The sequence below is a fragment of the Anabrus simplex genome, chromosome 1, assembly GCF_040414725.1.
Source record: "Anabrus simplex isolate iqAnaSimp1 chromosome 1, ASM4041472v1, whole genome shotgun sequence".
Lineage (NCBI taxonomy): Eukaryota > Metazoa > Arthropoda > Insecta > Orthoptera > Tettigoniidae > Anabrus > Anabrus simplex.
The window spans coordinates 870,189,839-870,210,365 of NC_090265.1; the positions used below are offsets into that span (position 1 = coordinate 870,189,839).

The 20,527-nt window shown below is 42.1% G+C and overlaps 1 protein-coding gene across 1 annotated transcript in view; it reads right to left on the bottom strand.

Moving 5' to 3' along the window:
- Positions 1 to 20,527, bottom strand: part of LOC136874312 (SET domain-containing protein SmydA-8) — a 62,132-nt gene that overhangs the window by 15,631 nt on the left and 25,974 nt on the right. The window contains exon 4 of the mRNA XM_067147959.2: positions 19,407 to 19,725. Within this exon, the coding sequence (XP_067004060.1) occupies positions 19,407 to 19,725 (319 nt within the window). The remainder of the gene's footprint in view (positions 1 to 19,406; positions 19,726 to 20,527) is intronic.

Below are 20,527 nucleotides of genomic sequence, written 5' to 3' on the forward strand. Positions count from 1 at the left end.
GCGAGAGTCAGTATGCGTCCCATTTAACAGAGAAATAAGAAGTTCCGGTAGAGGAGTTAGATGATTTAATTTAATTTTTCCGGAAGAGCAGCACATTCCCTCTGGCTCTTGCTTCCATTTGAGAGCCCTACAGAAAGGGCACACTTTACTCAAAGACCCTATATGGGCTCTTGGATGGTAGTCGATAAGAGGGTTATAAGCAAATGCACTTCGCTGCTTTTCATGCCATGGAATCATATTAGGACACCTAGATTCAATTGACGTTGAATGTAATTCTCTAACATTGGCATGTCTCACTCTATCTTCATCTAACCGTCTGAGATATTCATCAGTGGTCTCTGATGAACGTCTTTCTGCTGCACGTTGTCTTTTCTCTTCCTGCTGGACATTTTGCATTTCGTTTAACGATGCGTAGGTACTTCGTCGTTGTGTTAACGCCTGAGAATATTCCTCCGCAGCTAGGTTTTCGCGTGTGAGGGAATGGTGCTCTCTGTCATGCTCCATTCGAGCCATCCGCTGATCCTCTGATTCTGTTTCTCTTAAACGCATCTGTCTAAATCTTTGCGATCTGAGTATTGCCTCGCGGTCTGAAGCAGTCTCAGAAGCCCTAGATGTGGACTGGCGTGCTCTCTGTGAGCGAAGCCTGGCCTCGCGCTCAGAAGCAGTCTCCGAATCACGGTCAGTGCTCTTCCTCAGTCTGTCTGCATTGAGTCTGGCTTCGCGGTCTGAAGCAGTCTCAGACGCCCTAGATGTGGATTGGCGTGTTCTCTGTGAGCTAAGCCTGGCCTCGCGCTCAGAAGCACTCTCCGAATCACGGTGAGTGCTCTTCCTCAGTCTGTCTGCACTGAGTCTGGCCTCGCGGTCTGAAGCACTCTCAGACGCCCTAGATGTGGACTGGCGTGTTCTCTGTGAGCTAAGCCTGGCCTCGCGCTCAGAAGCACTCTCCGAATCACGGTGAGTGCTCTTCCTCAGTCTGTCTGCACTGAGTCTGGCCTCGCGGTCTGAAGCACTCTCAGACGCCCTAGATGTGGACTGGCGTGTTCTCTGTGAGCTAAGCCTGGCCTCGCGCTCAGAAGCAGTCTCCGAATCACGGTGAGTGATCTTCCTCAGTCTGTCTGCATTGAGTCTGGCCTCGCGCTCAGAAGCACTCTCCGAATCACGGTGAGTGCTCTTCCTCAGTCTGTCTGCACTGAGTCTGGCCTCGCGGTCTGAAGCAGTCTCAGACGCCCTAGATGTGGACTGGCGTGCTCTCTGTGAGCTAAGCCTGGCCTCGCGCTCAGAAGCACTCTCCGAATCACGGTGAGTGCTCTTCCTCAGTCTGTCTGCATTGAGTCTGGCCTCGCGGTCTGAAGCAGTCTCGGAAGCCCTCAATATCTTAACTTTTTTAGCTTTTGATATGGACCGTCCAATGTTAATTCGCTTCCTAGCAGGCATGGTCAAAGGAACAGTCACAAAAGTGTCGAAACCCAATCAGTAACTCTGTAATGGGCAGCAAAGTGCATGTGGTGGTGATTATTTTCTGTTGGTGACGGTGGTGTTGGTGATTATTGTTTTAACAGGACGTACAACGGGGCAACTATCCTCTATTAACACTAATCAGAAGAAAACTGAAAGAGATCCGATACTTCGAAGAATGAAGTTATCGGCAAAATAAAGGGAAGGGCCGCAATGAGCTCGAAAATATCAAAAACAGAAACCCCTCCCAGAGCAGAAACTGGGAAGGCAGGAAGTACTAAGGGGTAATAGTCAACAAAATAGAGGTAGTTGTGATTATTGTTTCGAGAGGTAGTACAAATGCGCAACAATCTTCTGTTAACACTAATCAGAACGAAATATGAAGAGATGCGATACTTCGAAGAATGAAGATATCGGAAAAGGAAGATAAAGTCCACAAAGGGGTTAAAAATCGCAATCAGCAACAGAATTGAAATGGCCGTATTGGTGATTGTTTCAAAAGGAAGGACAACTCCTCAACAATCCTGCCTTATCACTAATTAGAACGAAATTGAAAGAGATCCGATACTTCGAAGAATGAAGATATCGGCAAAAGAAAGGGAAAGGCCGCAAAATGCTTCCAAATAACAACCACAAACCCCGCCCAGAAAAGAATTTCAGATGCAGTGGTTCCCAATGAAATTAGAGTATCCGAAAATTTCTAAAGTGGAAATAAATTAACGTACCGTCGCAACACTTCTGAAACAGGAAACAATATTTCAGATATTTTTAAACGCAATAACTGACATGAACACTCACATAGATATGTTAACAATCTCAGAAAGTAACAATGTAATACAGAGAAGAACTAAGCGCCACCAGTGTGAATACCATTAAGCAGTCAAGTTCCTTTTGCTCAGAGCAATATTGATTTCGGTTACGCTTATCGACATGGATGATATAGACTGCTGAAGCTGACCGAAGTAGCTGTTGCCTGTGACTCACGGGTGGCCCAGATTGGTTGCGCAGTAGTGTCGTAGGACAGGTATCCTAATTAGGATAAAACCTTCAATACTGGTATTTTGAAGGTTTATGATGAGCCGAAATTATTATGTTATTATATTTATGTTTCGTGTCCATGGACGTATAACGTGCGGACGTACGGCACACAGATTTCCAATATGGCGTCAAGGAACAGCACCATTAGATCTCTGATGTAAAACATGTATAAATTCTATGTAGATTGTTTTAGAGAGCGATTGTTTTCTTTTTTGTATTCCGAGAGAGGCACTGAATGTTTTCTTCTATCTGACAGGATAAGTTCGTAGCGATAATAAAGTTGCTTTTAGAATACGTAAAAGTGTTCTCGTGTGATATTTTTATTGCGTAAAATAGAAAATCGCATATAGAGAACGACAGTAGATGTTGGTTTTCCCCACAGGAGCACCGTGACTGTGTAGCACACAACCGCACGTGTATCTTATTTCTTTGTTTATAGCTGTCTCTCTTATAAAGGAAAGATTTCCATGTAACATCTGTACGTAATTTCTTTCCTTATATTGCTGTTGGTGTATATAGTGACCTACTGTATTTTGCGTAGCGTGTGCATCGTAGTTCGTTTCTGTGAACCGCCTGTTGCGTGGTGAAGGTGGGAGGGGGGGGGGAGGAATACATCCGGGTTATTCCCTGCCTGTCGTAACAGGTGACTGAAATCGCCCCAGGGGGTCCTTAACTTGGCAGGGTGGGCTCGCGACCACGGACCCTTTTAGGTGCACTTACTTATGCCACGCTCCTCACTTTAGCTATATTATCCGAACTTCCGTGGTCTATTCTTGTTTTTTGCAGACTCCGACGGCATAAGAACATTCGAGGCCTCATTTCCACGCCCTTCGCGGATAACTTAATTTCGGAAGAGTCGGATTCCTCCATTTTTGTCACTGATTACTGTTAATATAGGATGGTTGCCCCGTTGTAGTTCCTCTTGAAACAAAAATCAGCACCATCACCACTCTCTTCTCTCATCCGACTTGTGTTCTTATGTTTGAGAGATCTCGGGAGTTGGCCCAATTTTAAGATCGTATGCCGTTCCTGAGGCCAACCGAATGTGGAGGATTGTATTGAACAATTACGCCTTTCTGCTGGGATTCAATCAATCAATCAATCGATCAATCAATCAATCAATCAATCAATCAATCAACATACATACGGAGTAATTAAGGAAGAAAATAATAGTTAAGAAATCTGACATTAATGGAAAATAGATTATAATAACTGAGGAGAGCCGGATGACGACAAATATGTAAATACCAAGTGAATGTATTGCTCTTACTTATGCCCCTCAATAAATTATGCTGGTGTGAGTTATGGATATAAGAAAGCCGTAACAGAGGAGCAAATTAGGCGCAGGGATTCTTAGGTAAACATATAAGATGACTAATGGTGTTATTACTGAAGCTGTTCGAGAACGGTTATAGGCCTAACCTCCAACGATATTCCGCCATTATCCCGCAGAATGGCCGATTGACACCTCTCTTGTTATTCTACCGCCCCCACCCACAGGGGGACGTTGTCGGTCTGTCGGTCACTCAATGCAGAGCATGGTACCAGCAGAAAATTGTAAATTTCTCCGTCATGTGAAGAGTAAGGTAAATTATGAACATAACGAAAGTTGTTTATAATGAAGAGACGTTTCACGTACGGTAAACGAAGTTTACAGAAAATCAATAGTATAAGAGAAAAAGGAGGAAAACCATTCTGGTTTTCCTATAAACCCCCCATCTATTGTAATATTTTAAAATGATATGCACATAGAAACCTTCCCCGGGATGAGCATACTCTAAATATGAAGTTTGGTTGAGATCTATTTAGCCGTTTCGACGTGATGGCTTTCGTATAAACACCCCGTGTATTGAAAGATTTTAAAATGATATGCATATCGAAACCTTCCCCGGGATAAGTATACTGTAAATATGAAGTTTGGTTGAACAGACAAACAGACAGACAAACAGACAAACAGACAAACAAACAAACAGACACGAAACGTAAAAACCACCGATTCGGTCTTGAGTTGACCTAAAACGGATAAATATCTGAAAAATTGGCAAAACAAAAGAAATTACAGACAGCGGACCCCCTACAATTTTATTTATATAGATAATTTCGCTGCTGTAGAATCCTGGAGCTGACGTTGCCATGGTACGGTATTCTACATTGTATTCGAATATCGAAGTAAATAGTGTACATGCAGTAAATAAGATAGTTTTAAAATTGCATGTCTCTTAGCGTTATCCGAGAAAGAGCATGGGGAGGTCCCCGTACGTTTCCAATGTAAAGTGTTTGTTACGGATTTGTGATATAACGGCAGGCTCACTTGCCTACTGGCATTCACAATCAGGTTGGGAAGTTTACATTATAATTGCAGGCCCCATTGCCTACTATGCGGACAGAATCGATTTGGGGAGTTTTCGTTAAAATGGCAGCCCCCCTTTCCTACCTCCAGACAGATTACAGTTTTTATTATAATGGCAGGCAATTACCCTACTATCACTCGAAATTGAGTTGTGCAGTTATCATTATAATGACAGGCCCCTTTTCCTACTGCCAGCCAGCGTACTGCCAGTCACACCAAGTTGGTGAGTTTCCATCAAAATAGCAGGCCACTATGCCTAATGCCAGTCACATTTTAGATGAGTACATTTCTTTATAATGGCGGGCACCCTTGCCTACTGCCAAACACAATCGGGTAGGGGAGTTTTAAACAAAACTGCATGCTCACTTACCTTCTGCAAGTCAAATCGAGAAGGGAACTATTCATTACAATTGTAGGCCTTCCTTACTAATGACAGTTACACAGGAGTTGGAGAAGGAACCCTTTCCTACTGCCAGTCAAAGTCGGTGTGGGGAGTACTGATTACAATAGCAGACCGACCCTTTCTCGATCGCTAAATCGACATCAGTGAATATATATAGATCGACATACGAAAGTATATGCGTGTTTACAATATTGAAGACCTTCATTTACAGATTAACTGCTACTAAACGTACGTCATATCGACAAAGGATTATACCATAAGACACGCGGGATTTAGTGGCCTAAATGGCTGGTCCAATGATATGTCATCTATTCTTGGGTCAGATTTAGAAACGTGGAACAGGGTAAAGGTTTTGTAAGATCATCTCACATTACATTACTTTTCGGATAATAATGTGACAGCTACATACGTAGCATTTGGCTCACATATGGCTACTGAGTGGGCCAATTTTCGTGAAGAGTTTGATGATTCTGTATTTCATATAAGTAATTGAAAGTATGAATAATGCATGTGAAAATTCCAAATTGACTTAACATCGATTAATAGAGAAAAATCAAACGTAAAAGGGATACAGATACGGCATAAAGTCATAAGACCAAGGTTGTAGATCATTCCAAATTGAACGGAGATTGTGCAATCCGTTACGTGATAGGAATTTCCGAAGGTCTGCACCATCATTAAAATTGCCTGCATATTTCGATATTCTTCGGGGATAAAAAATGAAAAATTTAATGATATAGGATTTTTCATTCGTTACAGGCTAAAACGTATAATTTTGTCAAATTTCAATTATCTTCTTATTCTTCTGGCAGATTATGCCACAATGTGGATTTTGGGCGAGGCGGGTAAAAATTAGGACTTTCAGGAAATCAAAAATTATGGAGATTGTTATTATTACCCCTTAAACGGAAAGCTGTACGAAAATTTCGCCAAAATAGTCAGTGTAGAGGTACACAGTCGTTACGATTTGATTTATATAGATAAGGAATCTGCTCCATGTAAAACACCTTTTGGGCTATGTCCGCTGGACTTAACCTGCAAAAGTGACCATTCATGATATCTCCCTTATTAATCCTCCTGACGAAAAAATGCACATGAAAAAAAAGGTTTAGAGGTGGAATTCCATCAGGTTTGGTCGATTTCCAGTCAGGTTGGTCTTGTTCTGTATATATTGTGGAAGAGTAAAATCACCATTTCGGTTCCTTATAAACCGCCAGTCCATTCCGGAACATGAAATGTTATTTACGTTTAAAACCTACCTTTGGACAGGTGGATGCTAAATATAAATTTTGTTTCGAATGTCTTCAGTAGTTTTCAAGTTGTAAGGAATACGCTTTACACGCACCCGCTCGTGAGTTAAGTCCGATGGGACTTGTACAGAAAAACGGTCCTTTAATGATATCTCCCTTATTGATCCTCGTATCGAAATGATGCACATGAGAAAAAAAGGTTTAGACATTAATTTCTACCAAGGTAGGTAGACTTCCATAAACTTTTGTTGTGTATATTTTTTGGAAGTGCAAAATCACTGTTTCGGTTTCGTATAAACCCCCAGTTAGTTCAGGGATTTAGAAACAATATTTGCCCTGAAACCCATCAAGGACAGGTGTATTCTAAATACGAATCTTGGTGGAAATTCATCCAGTAGTTTCTAGCATTCACGTACATACGGCGTAATTAAGGAAGAAAATAATACAGTTAAGAATGTTGAAACTAATAGAAAATGGATTATAACTGAGGACAGCCGGATAACGACAAATAAATAAATGCCGTGAGTTATGGATATAATAAAGCGCTAACAGAGGAGAAATTTAGGTTCAGTGATTCTTAGGTAAACAAATATGAAGATGACTAATGGTGTTATTACTTAATCTATTCGAGGGCGGTTATAACCTCCAACGATATTCCGCCAATATCCCGCAGATGAGCCGATTGATGCCTCTCTTGCCATCTACCCAAGGAACAACCACGAATTTAAAAGCATGATGAGGAAAATGGCAATACGTTACTTCCCTACTGGCATGCAGTCAGAGACGTTGCCATGGTAACCTGTAGGTTCGTTGTCGGTCTGTCGGTCACTAAATGCAGAGCATGATACCAGCAGAAAATTGTAAATTTCTCCGTCATGTGAAGAGTAAGGTAAATTATGAACATAACGAAAGTTGTTTATAATGAAGAGACGTTTCACGTACGGTAAACGAAGTTTACAGAAAATCAATAGTATAAGAGAAAATAGAGGAAAACCACTGTGGTTTTCCTATAAACACCCCGTCTATTCAAAGATTTTAAAATTATATGCATATCGGAACCTTTCCTGGGATGAGTATACTCTAAATATGAAGTTTGGCTGAGATCTATCCAGCCGTTTCGACGTGATGGTGGGAAAACCACTCTGGTTTTCCTATAAACCCCCCGTCTATTCAAGGATTTTAAAATGATATGCATATCTAAACCTTCCCCGGGATTAGTATACTCTAAATACAATGTTTGGTTGAGATCCATCCAGCCGTTTCGACGTGATGGTGGAAAAACCATTCTGATTTTCCTATAAACCCCCCATATATTCAAATATTTTAAAATGATATGCATATGGAAAACTTCCCCGCGATGAGTATCCTCTAAATATGAAGTTTGGTTGAGATCTATCCAGCCGTTTCGACGTGATGGTGGAAAAACCATTCTGGTTTTCCTATAAACCCCCTGTCTATTCAAGGATTTTAAAATGATATGCATATCAAAACCTTCTCCGGGATGAGTATACCCTAAATATGAAGTTTGGTTGAGATCTATCCAGCCGTTTCGACGTGATGGTGGAACAGACAAACAGACAGACAAACAGAAACAATTTTATTTATATAGATTTTTACACTCGTTCTTCACCCCCTTTCCATCCCCGCCCAAAGGAGTCCTATGAGTGCCTTACACAACAGTATATTTTTTTCCCAGATATTAAGTCTTATTTGTACCTATTTTGGTTGACAGCTATGCCCAAACGTACATGCATAATCTCACTGCTCTAGAATCCTGGAGCTGACGTTGCCATGGTTACGGCAGTTCATTTCTTTATCCGATTCCTAGAGCAGGGGTAGTGTGGTGCCAATATCTCCGTAACGGTTGGTTTTAGGGCCTTAAAACATGGTTTTCGGGCCCGTAGGGCTTACCGAGTTTTGTTCTTTGCGTCAAGAGGATTAAATTGAGCTTTGTCTCGTCCTTATACGACAAATTCGATATTTTGCCTATAATAGTATAAGAGAAAATGGAGGAAAACCGTTTTTCCTATAAAACCCCCGTCTTTTCAAAGATTTTAAAATGATATGCATATCGAAACCTTCCCCGGGGTCAGTATACTCTAAATATGAAGTTTGGTTGAGATCTATCCAGCCGTTTCGACGTGATGGTGGAACAGACAAACAGACAGACAAACAGACAAACAGAAACAATTTTATTTATATAGATTAGGACCTTGGACAGCAAATGTAGCAGAAATATCACGATTCTAAAGTATCTGCGGGACAAAATTCAGGCACCCCGGCGTCTCCGAAAACCGTCGAAAGTAGTAAGTGGGACGTAAAAGCAATAAAATTATTTTATGCCTTCGGCTTTAATAGGGTAATAAATTTGATGGAACACATCAATTTAACAGCCTGTTCCCAGTCATTCAACCGGAATGAAATGAATGAATGAATCCCACATCTAGCGGCGAGGATAGCAATTGTGCCAGCTGCCGAAGCCTGTCGCACTCATCTAGGGCAATGATCAATGACTGAAAGATGATATGAAATTAAATTGGAGAGTGTTGCTGGAATGAAATGTGACAAGGAAAACCGGAGTACCTGAAGAAAAACCTGTCCCACCTCCACTTTGTCCAGCACAAATCTCACATGAAGTGACCGGGATTTGAACTACGGAACCGAGCACTGAGAGGCCGACGCGCACGGAGGCTCTAGTCGGAGAATATTGTCGAGAAATGTGACTTCGTAAGAGCACTACATGTATTTTTCATTCCTTTCCTACCAAGACGGTCGTAATAATTATCAGGATCACTTTTAAGACATAACTTTAAAACGGGATCTTTGCGATCTAGTTGATCCCGTTGAAACACTCTGGGCTATGTCCTCAGTCACTCCCTGCACTAAAAGCCATACGACATTTCATTTCACTCTGGGCTTATTTTCCCTCAGATGAGTCTCTGTTCGTACGTAGCGGAGGGCCTTGGAATTAGGTCAGTTGCAGCCGTATACCACAGTAGCTAGCCGAAGACCTTATCACTACTTGAAGAAAACAAAAATGTATAAAAATCATGTAGGAAAATCAGCATTATTGTTTAAATTTACGAAGACCAGCGGATTGAACTCCATAAAATAAGGGGTTGCTCATTGAACTGTATAGAGCAGTTTTGTCACAGTTTCCATTTCCGTAAACGGCTAGTCAAATTGTGATCAATTATAAGCTTTTATTTGGGTTTACCTTGACAAGTGATAAATGAAAAAGGGATTATACACGTGAGAAATTGTAAGTGAAACTTTCAGAAGGATGAGTGCTCGTTTTAAAATCACTTACAACTTTTTATGTGGCTCTCATTTATTAAAAACCAAACCAAGCGCCCCACGCAACAACCCCGGAGTGCCATGACCTACCAAGCGACCACTGCTCAGCCCGAAGGCCTGCAGATTATGAGGTGTCGTGTGCTCAGCACGACGAATCCTCTCGGCAGTCATTCTTAGCTTCCTAGACCGGCGCCGCCATTTCACCGCCAGTTGCTCAATAGCTTCTCAATTGTAATCACGAAGGCTAAGTGGACCTCGAACCAACCCTCAGATCCAGTCCTTGACCTGGCGGGGTATCGAACCCGGGGCACGCTACCCCTAATCCACGGGCCCGGCTCCCATGTTTTAATTTTATTATCACTATCATAATTACTGAGCTCGGAAGCTGCAGTCGCTTAAGTGCGGCCAGTATCCAGTATTCGGGAGATAGTGGGTTCGAACCCCACTGTCGGCAGCCTTAAAAATGGTTTTCCGTGGCTTCCCATTTTCACACCAGACAAATGCTGGGGCTGTACCTTAGTTAAGGCCACGGCCACTCCCTTCCCACTCTTAGCCCTTTCCTGCACCATCGTCGCCAAAAGACCTATCTGCAACGTAAAGCAAGTTATAAGAAAGATATTATTATTATTATTATTATTATTATTATTATTATTATTATTATTGTTGTTGTACCGGCTGGTACACCTTTACGCCGCAATTTTAAATCTTCAGCCAATAAGTACTCCTCTACAGGAGAAACTCTGAACTTTATCAACTGTATCAACTCATAAGTTTCTCAGAAGATGTCACTACCATAAATTTTGTGATTACAAAGTTGTCTAGACTGTGTGGATTTCAACTTGTTTTGTTTTCCATTAATCAAGAAGTGTGGACATTCTCTCATAGATGGCACCGCCTAAATACTATGATCATGCACCCTGGTGCGAAGTGAAGGAACTTTCACGAAGAAATTTTGTATTCATAAGTTTTTGTTTTTACTAAATTTCGTTCTTTCATGCGTGGGTTGGCAATATTAATCTTTTCTTTCCGCCAGTTTTGAACTTAGCCAATCCAGAATTTCTGTAATTAATTTTTGACCAATCGTGTCTTTCTTCTTCAATTTTGATGTGTAACTTTTAGCCAGCCAATAAACGACTGGGGGTGTGTCTTAATTATTCACGAAAGGTCTCGAATCTTCCCTGAGAGTATAAAAACTGCTGATTTTCCTGTCTCTCGGCCAGATCATCAACATTTAGCTTAGTGTATGGACGTGAAGCAGGGGGCGGGTAGCGCCTCTTCCTTCGGGCAGCAGCTCTTCAAAAAGGTAATGGCCGTTTAACCTTTATTTCTTGCTAGCTCAGCAGTTTAACCCTCGGGAAAGGTCCGAAACCTTTTTATTATGTAACCTATCTCTTAAACATGTAAAATTTTGTAAAACTTCACATAACTTTAACTGTAAATCGGGGACAGAGAGTGCTTTACCCTCTCGAGCTCCCCTTCATTTTCGATTTGAGGTGACTACGTTTTCGTAACCGTTCTTCTAATCTTCCTTAATGTGTTAAATTTATTCTGTATACGAGTCACCTCCATAGTTTGGGAACAGCCCCTGCTTCATCGGCCTAGTGCCTCTTAGGTTTTAAAAAAAATCATGTAGGAGTGCAAGTTCACACCTCCATTCTACTTGGTGTTGCGGGCCATTAACGTAACCTATTATTTTTTTCTACTAGGGCCCATTAGGTTGGGTACAAGATACCCCTGTTTCATTGTAAGTGTGCCTTGAGGGCAGTTAATAGTAAAGTCTGGTGTGGCCTTTGATAGGCTTGAAAAATTGAGAGCGGGTCAGCTCTTTCTTGTATTTGGATATGTGCCTCTAGGAGGCTTGACATTGCCAGGTGGGAGCAAGTGCTCCTTGCAATAAGGGGATTTCTGCCCTTTGGTAATAATTGGTTATGAGCTGAGAGCTCAAGAATTGTAAAAGGTGGGGCTCGAGGCCCAGATCGTTAATGTATCTCTAAATCTTGGCTTTCCTGGTCTTGTACCTGATTTGTTAACTTGTTGTTATTTGTTGAATGTTCAAATTCTATGTCAAAATTGTTTAGTTTTGCTAATTTTGAAAATATAACCTTTAATTCAATTTTAATCAATATCTCAGCTTTGTAGTTAGACCCATTCCAGCCCGCACCTTCTTTAACCTCTGCTGTTACACGGGTATCACCGTAACAATTATTATTATTATTATTATTATTATTATTATTATTTATGAACGTTTGAATTCCAATTTCGGAAATTGATTCGGTGGTGGTGATTGTTAAATTCAAGGACAAAATGACGGTATTATAAACTACTCTAAACATTAATCACAGAAGAACGAAGAAGAGTCACGATCATTCGAAGGAAGAGGGTATCGGCTAAAGGAGGAAACAGGTCATGAAAGCTGTAAAGTGAGACTCCATTAAGTTATCTAATACCGTCCGGGTTGAAAGAGCACAATAGTTGGACAAGGGAACTCGAATGGAAAATATTAAAGAGAGGAACGATATCAGACTTGGATGGCACTGTAGCCAGTTATTTCAACATTATACGCGAACCATTGCCTCCTTCGCAGATCTAGCACTTACCTGCCATGTCGACGCCGGAAACCTCTATGAGTTAGTGCGGCTTTAAGGATAGATTTTACATCTTTAATAAGCTTAAAATTAACAAATTCAATTTTTAAATATCTAGACAACTACAAATGCTATTTAAACAAAATTGTCATACCTAACATTAATCGCCTTTTCAAAGCAAAACCGTCTCCGTACACCCATGAAGGCGTTGGGAGGGGCTGAAGGTAAAGGCTTCCACTATCCGTAACCTCGGCACTTAGTGGGGGTAAAGTGGTTAGCTCTACGCCCGGACGCCTTTGCCCCCATCAATTGACCTGATACTCATTTTCTGAGTAGGCTGAGTGAACCTCAGGGCCATATGCATCTCCGGAAGTGGAAATATCGTTTCTTAAATGTTTCGACTTCCTGACGGGCAATCGAACCCGCGTCCTTCCGGGTGAACTGAGCACGCCTATACTGCCTCAACCAGGCACCCCTATTCATGATTATTTATGTTTTTTTTTTTTTTTTTCAATTTGCTATTTGCTTTACGTTGCACCGACACAGATAGGTCTTATGGCGGCGATGGGATAAGAAAATCCAAGGATTGGGAAGGAAGTAGCCGTGGCCTTCATTAAGGTACAGCCCCATCATTTGCCTGGTGTGAAAATGGGAAACCACGGAAAACTATGTTCAGGGCTGCCGACAGTGGGGTTCGAACCCACTGTCTCCCGGATGAAAGCTCACAGCCACGCGCCCGGTGAAATAATAATATTAGCCGGCCCCGCGGTCTAGGAGTAGTAAGCCTGCCCCTTACGGGGAGACCCCGGGTTCGACTCACGGCCAGGTCAGGGTCTTTTACCTCGATCTGAGGGCTGGTTCGAGGTCCAGTCAGCCTACGTGAGAATAATTGATGTGCTCTCTGTGGGCTTCGACAATCCCAAGCCCGCGTGCTTACGGGCACCCGTAATACAAACTGAGCCATGACAGAGTATTTTGTACAGTGTATCGAACCAACACGCTCTACTGAACAATTCATCAGGCATTAACTATAATCCTTGCAGATGCTGTTGTATATTTATCTTCCATGCACCCCTGAAAATATGTACACGTGACTGTGAACTCTTCACTATCTTTATCCTGATCTGCTGGCAGCCAATCCCCTTGTGCAAATATTCAGGCCAATGATCACCTGTTGAGAAGACACAAGTGAAAATTAGACGAGACCCGGACGGACACCACGTCACCAGATAATAAATTCAACCTCGATCCTCCTCTTGATGTTACATTTAACTCAGCTTCTCGCTGGACTGTCTCGACGATAATCACTCATCTGTATCTTTAGACCATCCGCACGACACACTATATTTACTTCTAGAGAAGGACGGGATTAGTGGCTGGGACGGTTAAGGCGCTGGCTTTCTGATCCCACGTAGATAGGTTCGATCCTAGCTCAGTCCGGTGGTATTCGAAGGTGCTCAAATACGTCAGCCCTTTGTCGGTACATTTACCGACACGTAAAAGGACGCAAAATTCCGGCACCTCGGCGTCTCCGAATACCGTAAAAGTAGTTAGTGGGACGTTAAAACCAATAAAATTATGATTTATATTATTATTATTAATATCATTAATATTATTTTATTCTACAGAAGGGCGGGATGAATGGATGAGACGGTCAGGCGCTGACTTTCTGTGCCCAAGTAGATAGGTTCGATCCTAGTTCAATCCGCTGGTATTTGAAGGTGCTCAAATACGTCAGCCCTTTGTCGGTAGATTTACAGGCTCGTAAAATAACTCATGCGGGACAAACTTCAGGCACCTCGGCATCGCGAAAACCGTAAACGTAGTTAGTGGGACGTTAAAACCAATAAAATTATCTTCTACAGAACTCGATATTAGCTATTTGAATGCATGCCTAGTCAACGTGATAACTGATAAGTGTTGATTCATATCCATAGGAGACTAACTGACCCCAGACTTCAAGATCCTTGGTTCAAACCCATAGTCGGATTTTGGAAGGGTTTAAAAACGTCCATTCAACACAGCATGTCGTACGATGCCTACATGTGAAAGATCTCTGGTGACAAATTTGGTGTTTCCTTTTTCTTCAGCTTGCCCCAGTTATTTCTAGGGGCGCTGTAAACCCAAGCTCTTTTTTTTTTTTTTTTTTTTTTTGGTAGGGATTTGACCGGATGCCGTTCCTGACGTCACGTGATTCTTGAGATGAAAATCTTGCCGAAGATCGATCGAGATTCGAACCTGGGCCTTCTGGTTGGGGAGCCAGCAGCTAAGGCACTAAACTAAATCATGCCACACACTCGATGTTTAGCCAACAAAATTAGTTAAAACTCAATCATAGATCGCCCAACAGGGATCCATTTTATGCCATCTGGTAGAGTAAAACGGAACGTCGAAATTGGCAGGCAGGCAGCCTAGATGGTGTTGTCAAAAGAAAATGCCCACACATGATATCTTAGACCGTGAGATTATTATTATTATTATTATTATTATTATTATTATTATTATTATTATTATTATAGTTCGTTATTCTCAGAAATATTATTTGTGATGTTCCTTTATCGACCCGACACCGATAGGGCTTATGGCGACAATGGTATAGGAAAGGGCTAGGAGTGGGAAGGAAGCGGGCGGCCCTTATTGTGAAAATGGGAAACCACGGAATACCATCTTTAGCGCTGCCGACAGTGGGAGTTCCAAAAGTTGTATACCAGTCTTAATGCTTATAAACTGCAATTAACTTATGCTGTCAATTTCCTTAGCCTCATCTTCTGAAATCAATGCCTCTACTTTTCTCGCCCTATTTTCCGACTTAGTAAAAAGTTCTACCTTGGCAGAGATGAGTGACGACACTTCTTAGTTTATAGAACTACGTTGCATAATCTTGGCATCTTGCAACACATGTTGCCGAAACTAGAGAGTATGAATAGAAAAACAACCATTTTCTCCATATCCGGTTCGGTCTCTGCTATAATACACGTCTAATCTCCGAAAGTACTGTATCACTTCTTTAGAAACCTCGCGAATTGGCCGTGCGGTTAGGGGTGCGAAGCGATGAGTTTGCATTTGGAAGATAGTGGGTTCGAACCCCACTGTCGGCAGCCCTGAATATGATTTTCCGTGGTTTCCCATTTACACACCAGGCAAACGCTGGGACTGTGCCGTAATTAAGGCTACGGCCACTTGCTCCCATCTCCTAGCCCTTTCCTATCCCATCGTCTCCATAAGACTTATCTGTGTCGGTGAGACGTAAAGCAACTTGTAAAAAAAATTCAGACGCCCCATCATACCCTCCTTATTTGTCCCTAGTAACACCGCAATACTCAGTTTTCCGTATTATCATGACAACCTGTCGAGAAAGCCGAGCAATACGGCTGAAGAAATGGTCATGGGCTGACCACGTACATCTCAATATCCGCAGGTCATCTGTTTGATCAGCGGTAGTCTTGATAGGACTGCAACAGGCAAGCCGAACATATCCTCGGACACTCCCGGCTGTAAAAGCCATACGATAAAATAAAAAATAAAAAATAGTGCTAGACTCCCCGTCCCATACAGCGTAGATTGTGCTGTAGATCTGCAAATTTGTTTTGATGCTTATCTGTCTTCACCGCTGTTATTACTCATTTGGCCTCGAACCAAGAAAAATCACGATGGATCGATGTCGTCTTCAAGCTTTTCCACCCACAAAAATTTCATAGACCTGCTTAGCTTTCCTTTACTCTCCCATTTTCCTGACATCCGTAGGTACTACTTCAGCGGATGTTCCTCGCTTGTTCAGTACCTTCTCGGACTTCTTCGTTTCGGACTCTCTCTTCTAGTCTTTCCCTTTGCTCTCCTTAAAAACTTATATTTACCGTGGTATTATCTTACTCCAATGTATCCGGCTCCTTGGATGAATGGTCAGTGTAGTCACCTTCGTTTAAGAGGGCCCCGGGTTCGATTCCCGGCCATCTCGGAGATTTTAACCTTATTTCCTCTGGCTCGCGAACTGGATGTTTGTACTGTCCCCAACATTCCTGCAACTCTCACACCACACAACACTACCATCCACTGCAGAATCACGCGGTTCCATTCACGGCAGATGCCGCCCACCCTCGTTGGAGGGTCTACCTTACAAGGGCTGCAACAGGCGAGCCGAGCATATCCCTGGACACTCCCGGCTCAAAAAGCCATACGACAAAATAATTACTTAAAAATAGTGCTAGACTCCCCGTCCCATACAGCGTAATCGGGACCTTGATTGTGCTGTAGATCTGCAAATCTGTTTTGATGCTTATCTGTCTTCTCCGCTGTTATTACCCTTTTGGTAGTAAGATGATGCCACTTTCATTGTTCTAATTTTTCACGTTTTGTTCAACTTGTTCTGTATATATTTATATTTATGTTATGTTTATATACTATTTAATGTAGCATAGAGGGTATCTCATATAAACCCAGACAGAACGCATGGTGTTTGTATTCTACGCAATGGCAGCTCCAGTATGAGGGGCGCGTGCACAGTTCTTGACCTTGCAAGCAGCCTGCACTTGTTCGACCTGGCAAGCATCAGACTCTCAGCTGTTAACATGGTGAGACAGTTAACATTGCAACACCGTATTTTTGTATGTAAAACTTCTTGTTTCATCTTAATGGTCGTGTGAACATTCATAACTCTCGCTGTTTGTGTGCAGAAAATCCTAATGGTGTTTATGAAGTCCCTTATTATGATAGGAAGATTGGTGTTTGGTGCGCTGTAAGTGCAAGACGAATAATTCCGCCTATTCATCTTTCGAGACGACAGTAAATGCAGAGAGGTACCAAGACGCAGTTCTTCCATCACTTAACGGAAGAAGAAAATTCGCGTGGGAGGTTTCATCAAGATTTATGCCCTGCTCAAACAGCAGAAGATTCCCTTCTTACAATCACGGAAGGGTTTGCAGACAGAGTGATCAGTGCTGGTCTATTCCCCCCTCGTTCTCCAGATCTAACAGTGTGTGATTTTTACTTGTCGGGTAAACTGAAAGAAGAAGTATATCGAACAAATCCTTACACATTGGAGAAATTGAAAGAAAACATTTCGAATGAAATCGAACAAATCCTTACACATTGGAGAAATTGAAAGAAAACATTTCGAATGAAATCGAACAAATCCTTACACATTGGAGAAATTGAAAGAAAACATTTCGAATGAAATCGAAGAAATCCTTACACATTGGAGGAATTGAAAGAAAACATTTCGAATGAAATCGAAGAAATCCTTACACATTGGAGGAATTGAAAGAAAACATTTCGAATGAAATCGAACAAATCCTTACACATTGGAGAAATTGAAAGAAAACATTTCGAATGAAATCGAACAAATCCTTACACATTGGAGAAATTGAAAGAAAACATTTCGAATGAAATCGAACAAATCCTTACACATTGGAGGAATTGAAAGAAAACATTTCGAATGAAATCGAACAAATCCTTACACATTGGAGGAATTGAAAGAAAACATTTCGAATGAAATCGAACAAATCCTTACACATTAGAGAAATTGAAAGAAAATATTTCGAATGAAATCGAACAAATCCTTACATATTGGAGGAATTGAAAGAAAACATATCGAATGAAATCAGAAACATTACAGTGTCAGAACTCACTCGCGACAGCCAGAATGTGGTTACCAGGTACGGTGCCTGTATAACACAGGAAGGACGACACTTCCAGCTTCTTTTATAAGGTAAGATTTCAAATGAGATTGTAAGCACGCCAGCCACGCGCTACAGAGGTTTCACATACGTGCAGAGTACAAACACTCGATCTTATTTTATATGAGAGACTCTGTATTTATACTTCGAAGTTCCAGCGCTTTACCTGAACGGTTAGAGTGTTGGTCTTCGGTTCAGAGAGTCTCGGGTTCGATTTTAAGCTGGGCTTGGGAGTTTAACCGCATCTTGTTAATTCTTTTTTTCTTTGCTAGTTTGTTTTACGTCGCACCGACACAGATAGGTCTTATGGCGACGATGGGACAGGAAAGGGCTAGGAGTGGGAAGGAAGCGGCCGTGGCCTTAATTAAAGTACAACCCCAGCATTTGTCTGATGTGAAAATGGGAAACCTCGAAAAACCCTCTTCAGGGCTGCTGACAGTGAGGTTCGAACCTACTATCTTTCGAATACTGGATACTGGTCGCACTTAAGCGACTGCAGCTATCGAGCTCGGTATTAATTCTTCTAGCTCGCGGGCTATTTGTTAATGTTCATCATAATACACATCTTCAAATACATACAACATCACACAGCAAACCATTGGCCCAGCTGGTGACCATGATCGTTAAGGCGTGTGAAGTCTATATGGTCTGACACCGTGGTTAGCCGACTCGAGTCCCATTGGTCGAAAAAGTATCACTATCAGAATGTTGGCCGGCAGGGTGGGAGAGTGGTATACAATGTCTAATCACTAAATTGCGTGCCAAAAGACTGGATTCAATTCCAAACCTTTCGGAAGTGCTCGTATGGTGTGAGGGGATACGACGCTGTTGATGGCGATTCGTCCTTCGGATGGGGACGTTAAGCCTTGAGCAGACCCCTTGGTTCTACGCGATAGGAGTAGGCTACGTACCGGCAACAGGTTTCACCCTCTCCTTTCCTACTATCATATATCACGGCGTTCATTTCATTTGACTTCAGGAAGGGCATCCGGTCCTAGAATCTCGCGACGATGATTCATCTCACCTCATACACGACCCCGTAGAGAAAATGGGCAAGGGTTTGACATACATACACAGCAAATCACCAAAGATTCACAATAGCGAATACATCCCTCCAATTAGGGTTGGTGTCAGGAAAGGCATCCGACCGTCAAACTAGGCTAAATCAATTCAAACTGCCAACCTCAGGTAATTGGACAAAACGTCAAGAGGAAACACAAGAAAAGGAAGATGTATTTACTTTAAAGCTAATTCCCTAATTTCCGTTCTTGTGTTACGACCTTATCCGCATCCGACACTTAGATTGTATTATGACCACACTTTGATTCTGAGTTCAAAATATTTGATGTAACTTACCTGGCCAAATATATCCCTCACAGTGACCGTATAGCCACAACATACTACTCTTCATCTCTACAGCGATTTGATTACAAGCTGGAAGTACCTCGCTGTTCTTCTGAAGAACCATCCGTATCTTCTCTGGGTCCTTACTCCCCAGAATACTTAGTAGACCACTCAAGGTGTTATGTATCCTCACAACTTGCCGAGCAGGCATCAGGAGACCACACACCTCACAGCGCCATTTTGATGTGGCTCGCAATGGATCTGTACTGAGAAGAAAGCCGGAACAACTTTCCCGAGCGCATTTCAGAGCATCAAGACGTGCCCCCATTTCCTGTGGAGAAATTTTACAAGTTAAAGTAGTAGTATAATATTTTACCTTTTTCTTTTTTTGTAAATTGCTTTACGTCGCACCAACACAGACAGGTCTTATGGCAACGATGGGGCAGGAAGGAGTTAGGAGTAGGAAGGAAGAGGCCTTGGCTTTAATTAAGGTACAGCCCCAGCATTTTCCTGGTGTGAAAATGGCAAACCACAGAAAACCATCTTCAAGGCTGCCAACAGTGGGGTTCGAACCCACTATATCCCGAATACTGGATACTTGCAGCAATTAAGCGACTGCAGCTATCGAGCTCGGCAGTATCAAAAATAGACGTCGTATTTTATGTTATTAAACTTGCTGCTTTCCTGTAAATGGATTTGCCAATTAACAACAATAAATCCATAGCACTTTAAGAATACTTGTGCCCCTATATAGGGTGTATCATGACTATATAGACAAAATACTCAGGGTTGCTCTTCATGTTATGTAGCCTACAAGAACGATGGCGCAATCGGACTGGCGGAGAAAAGTTTTCTTTTCGAGAAAATGAGGTTACTATGTTACGTCCGAGCGAGAGATTCAAACTGAAGAACTCGCCGAATTTGCTTTTCCAGAGAGCCAGCCGCTATCTGTTGTTGTGCGTCAGAGAGGGAAGGGAAGGGATGGGAAGTGGGAAGTGGGAGACAGAGGTAATGCGCCACACACCACACATCCCGAGCAGAGTCCAAAGGTCACTACTACACCGTTGTGAACTGTGCATCGAATATTGAACATCTACTATAATCAAACCATTGGGCGTATTGTTTCCTTCGTT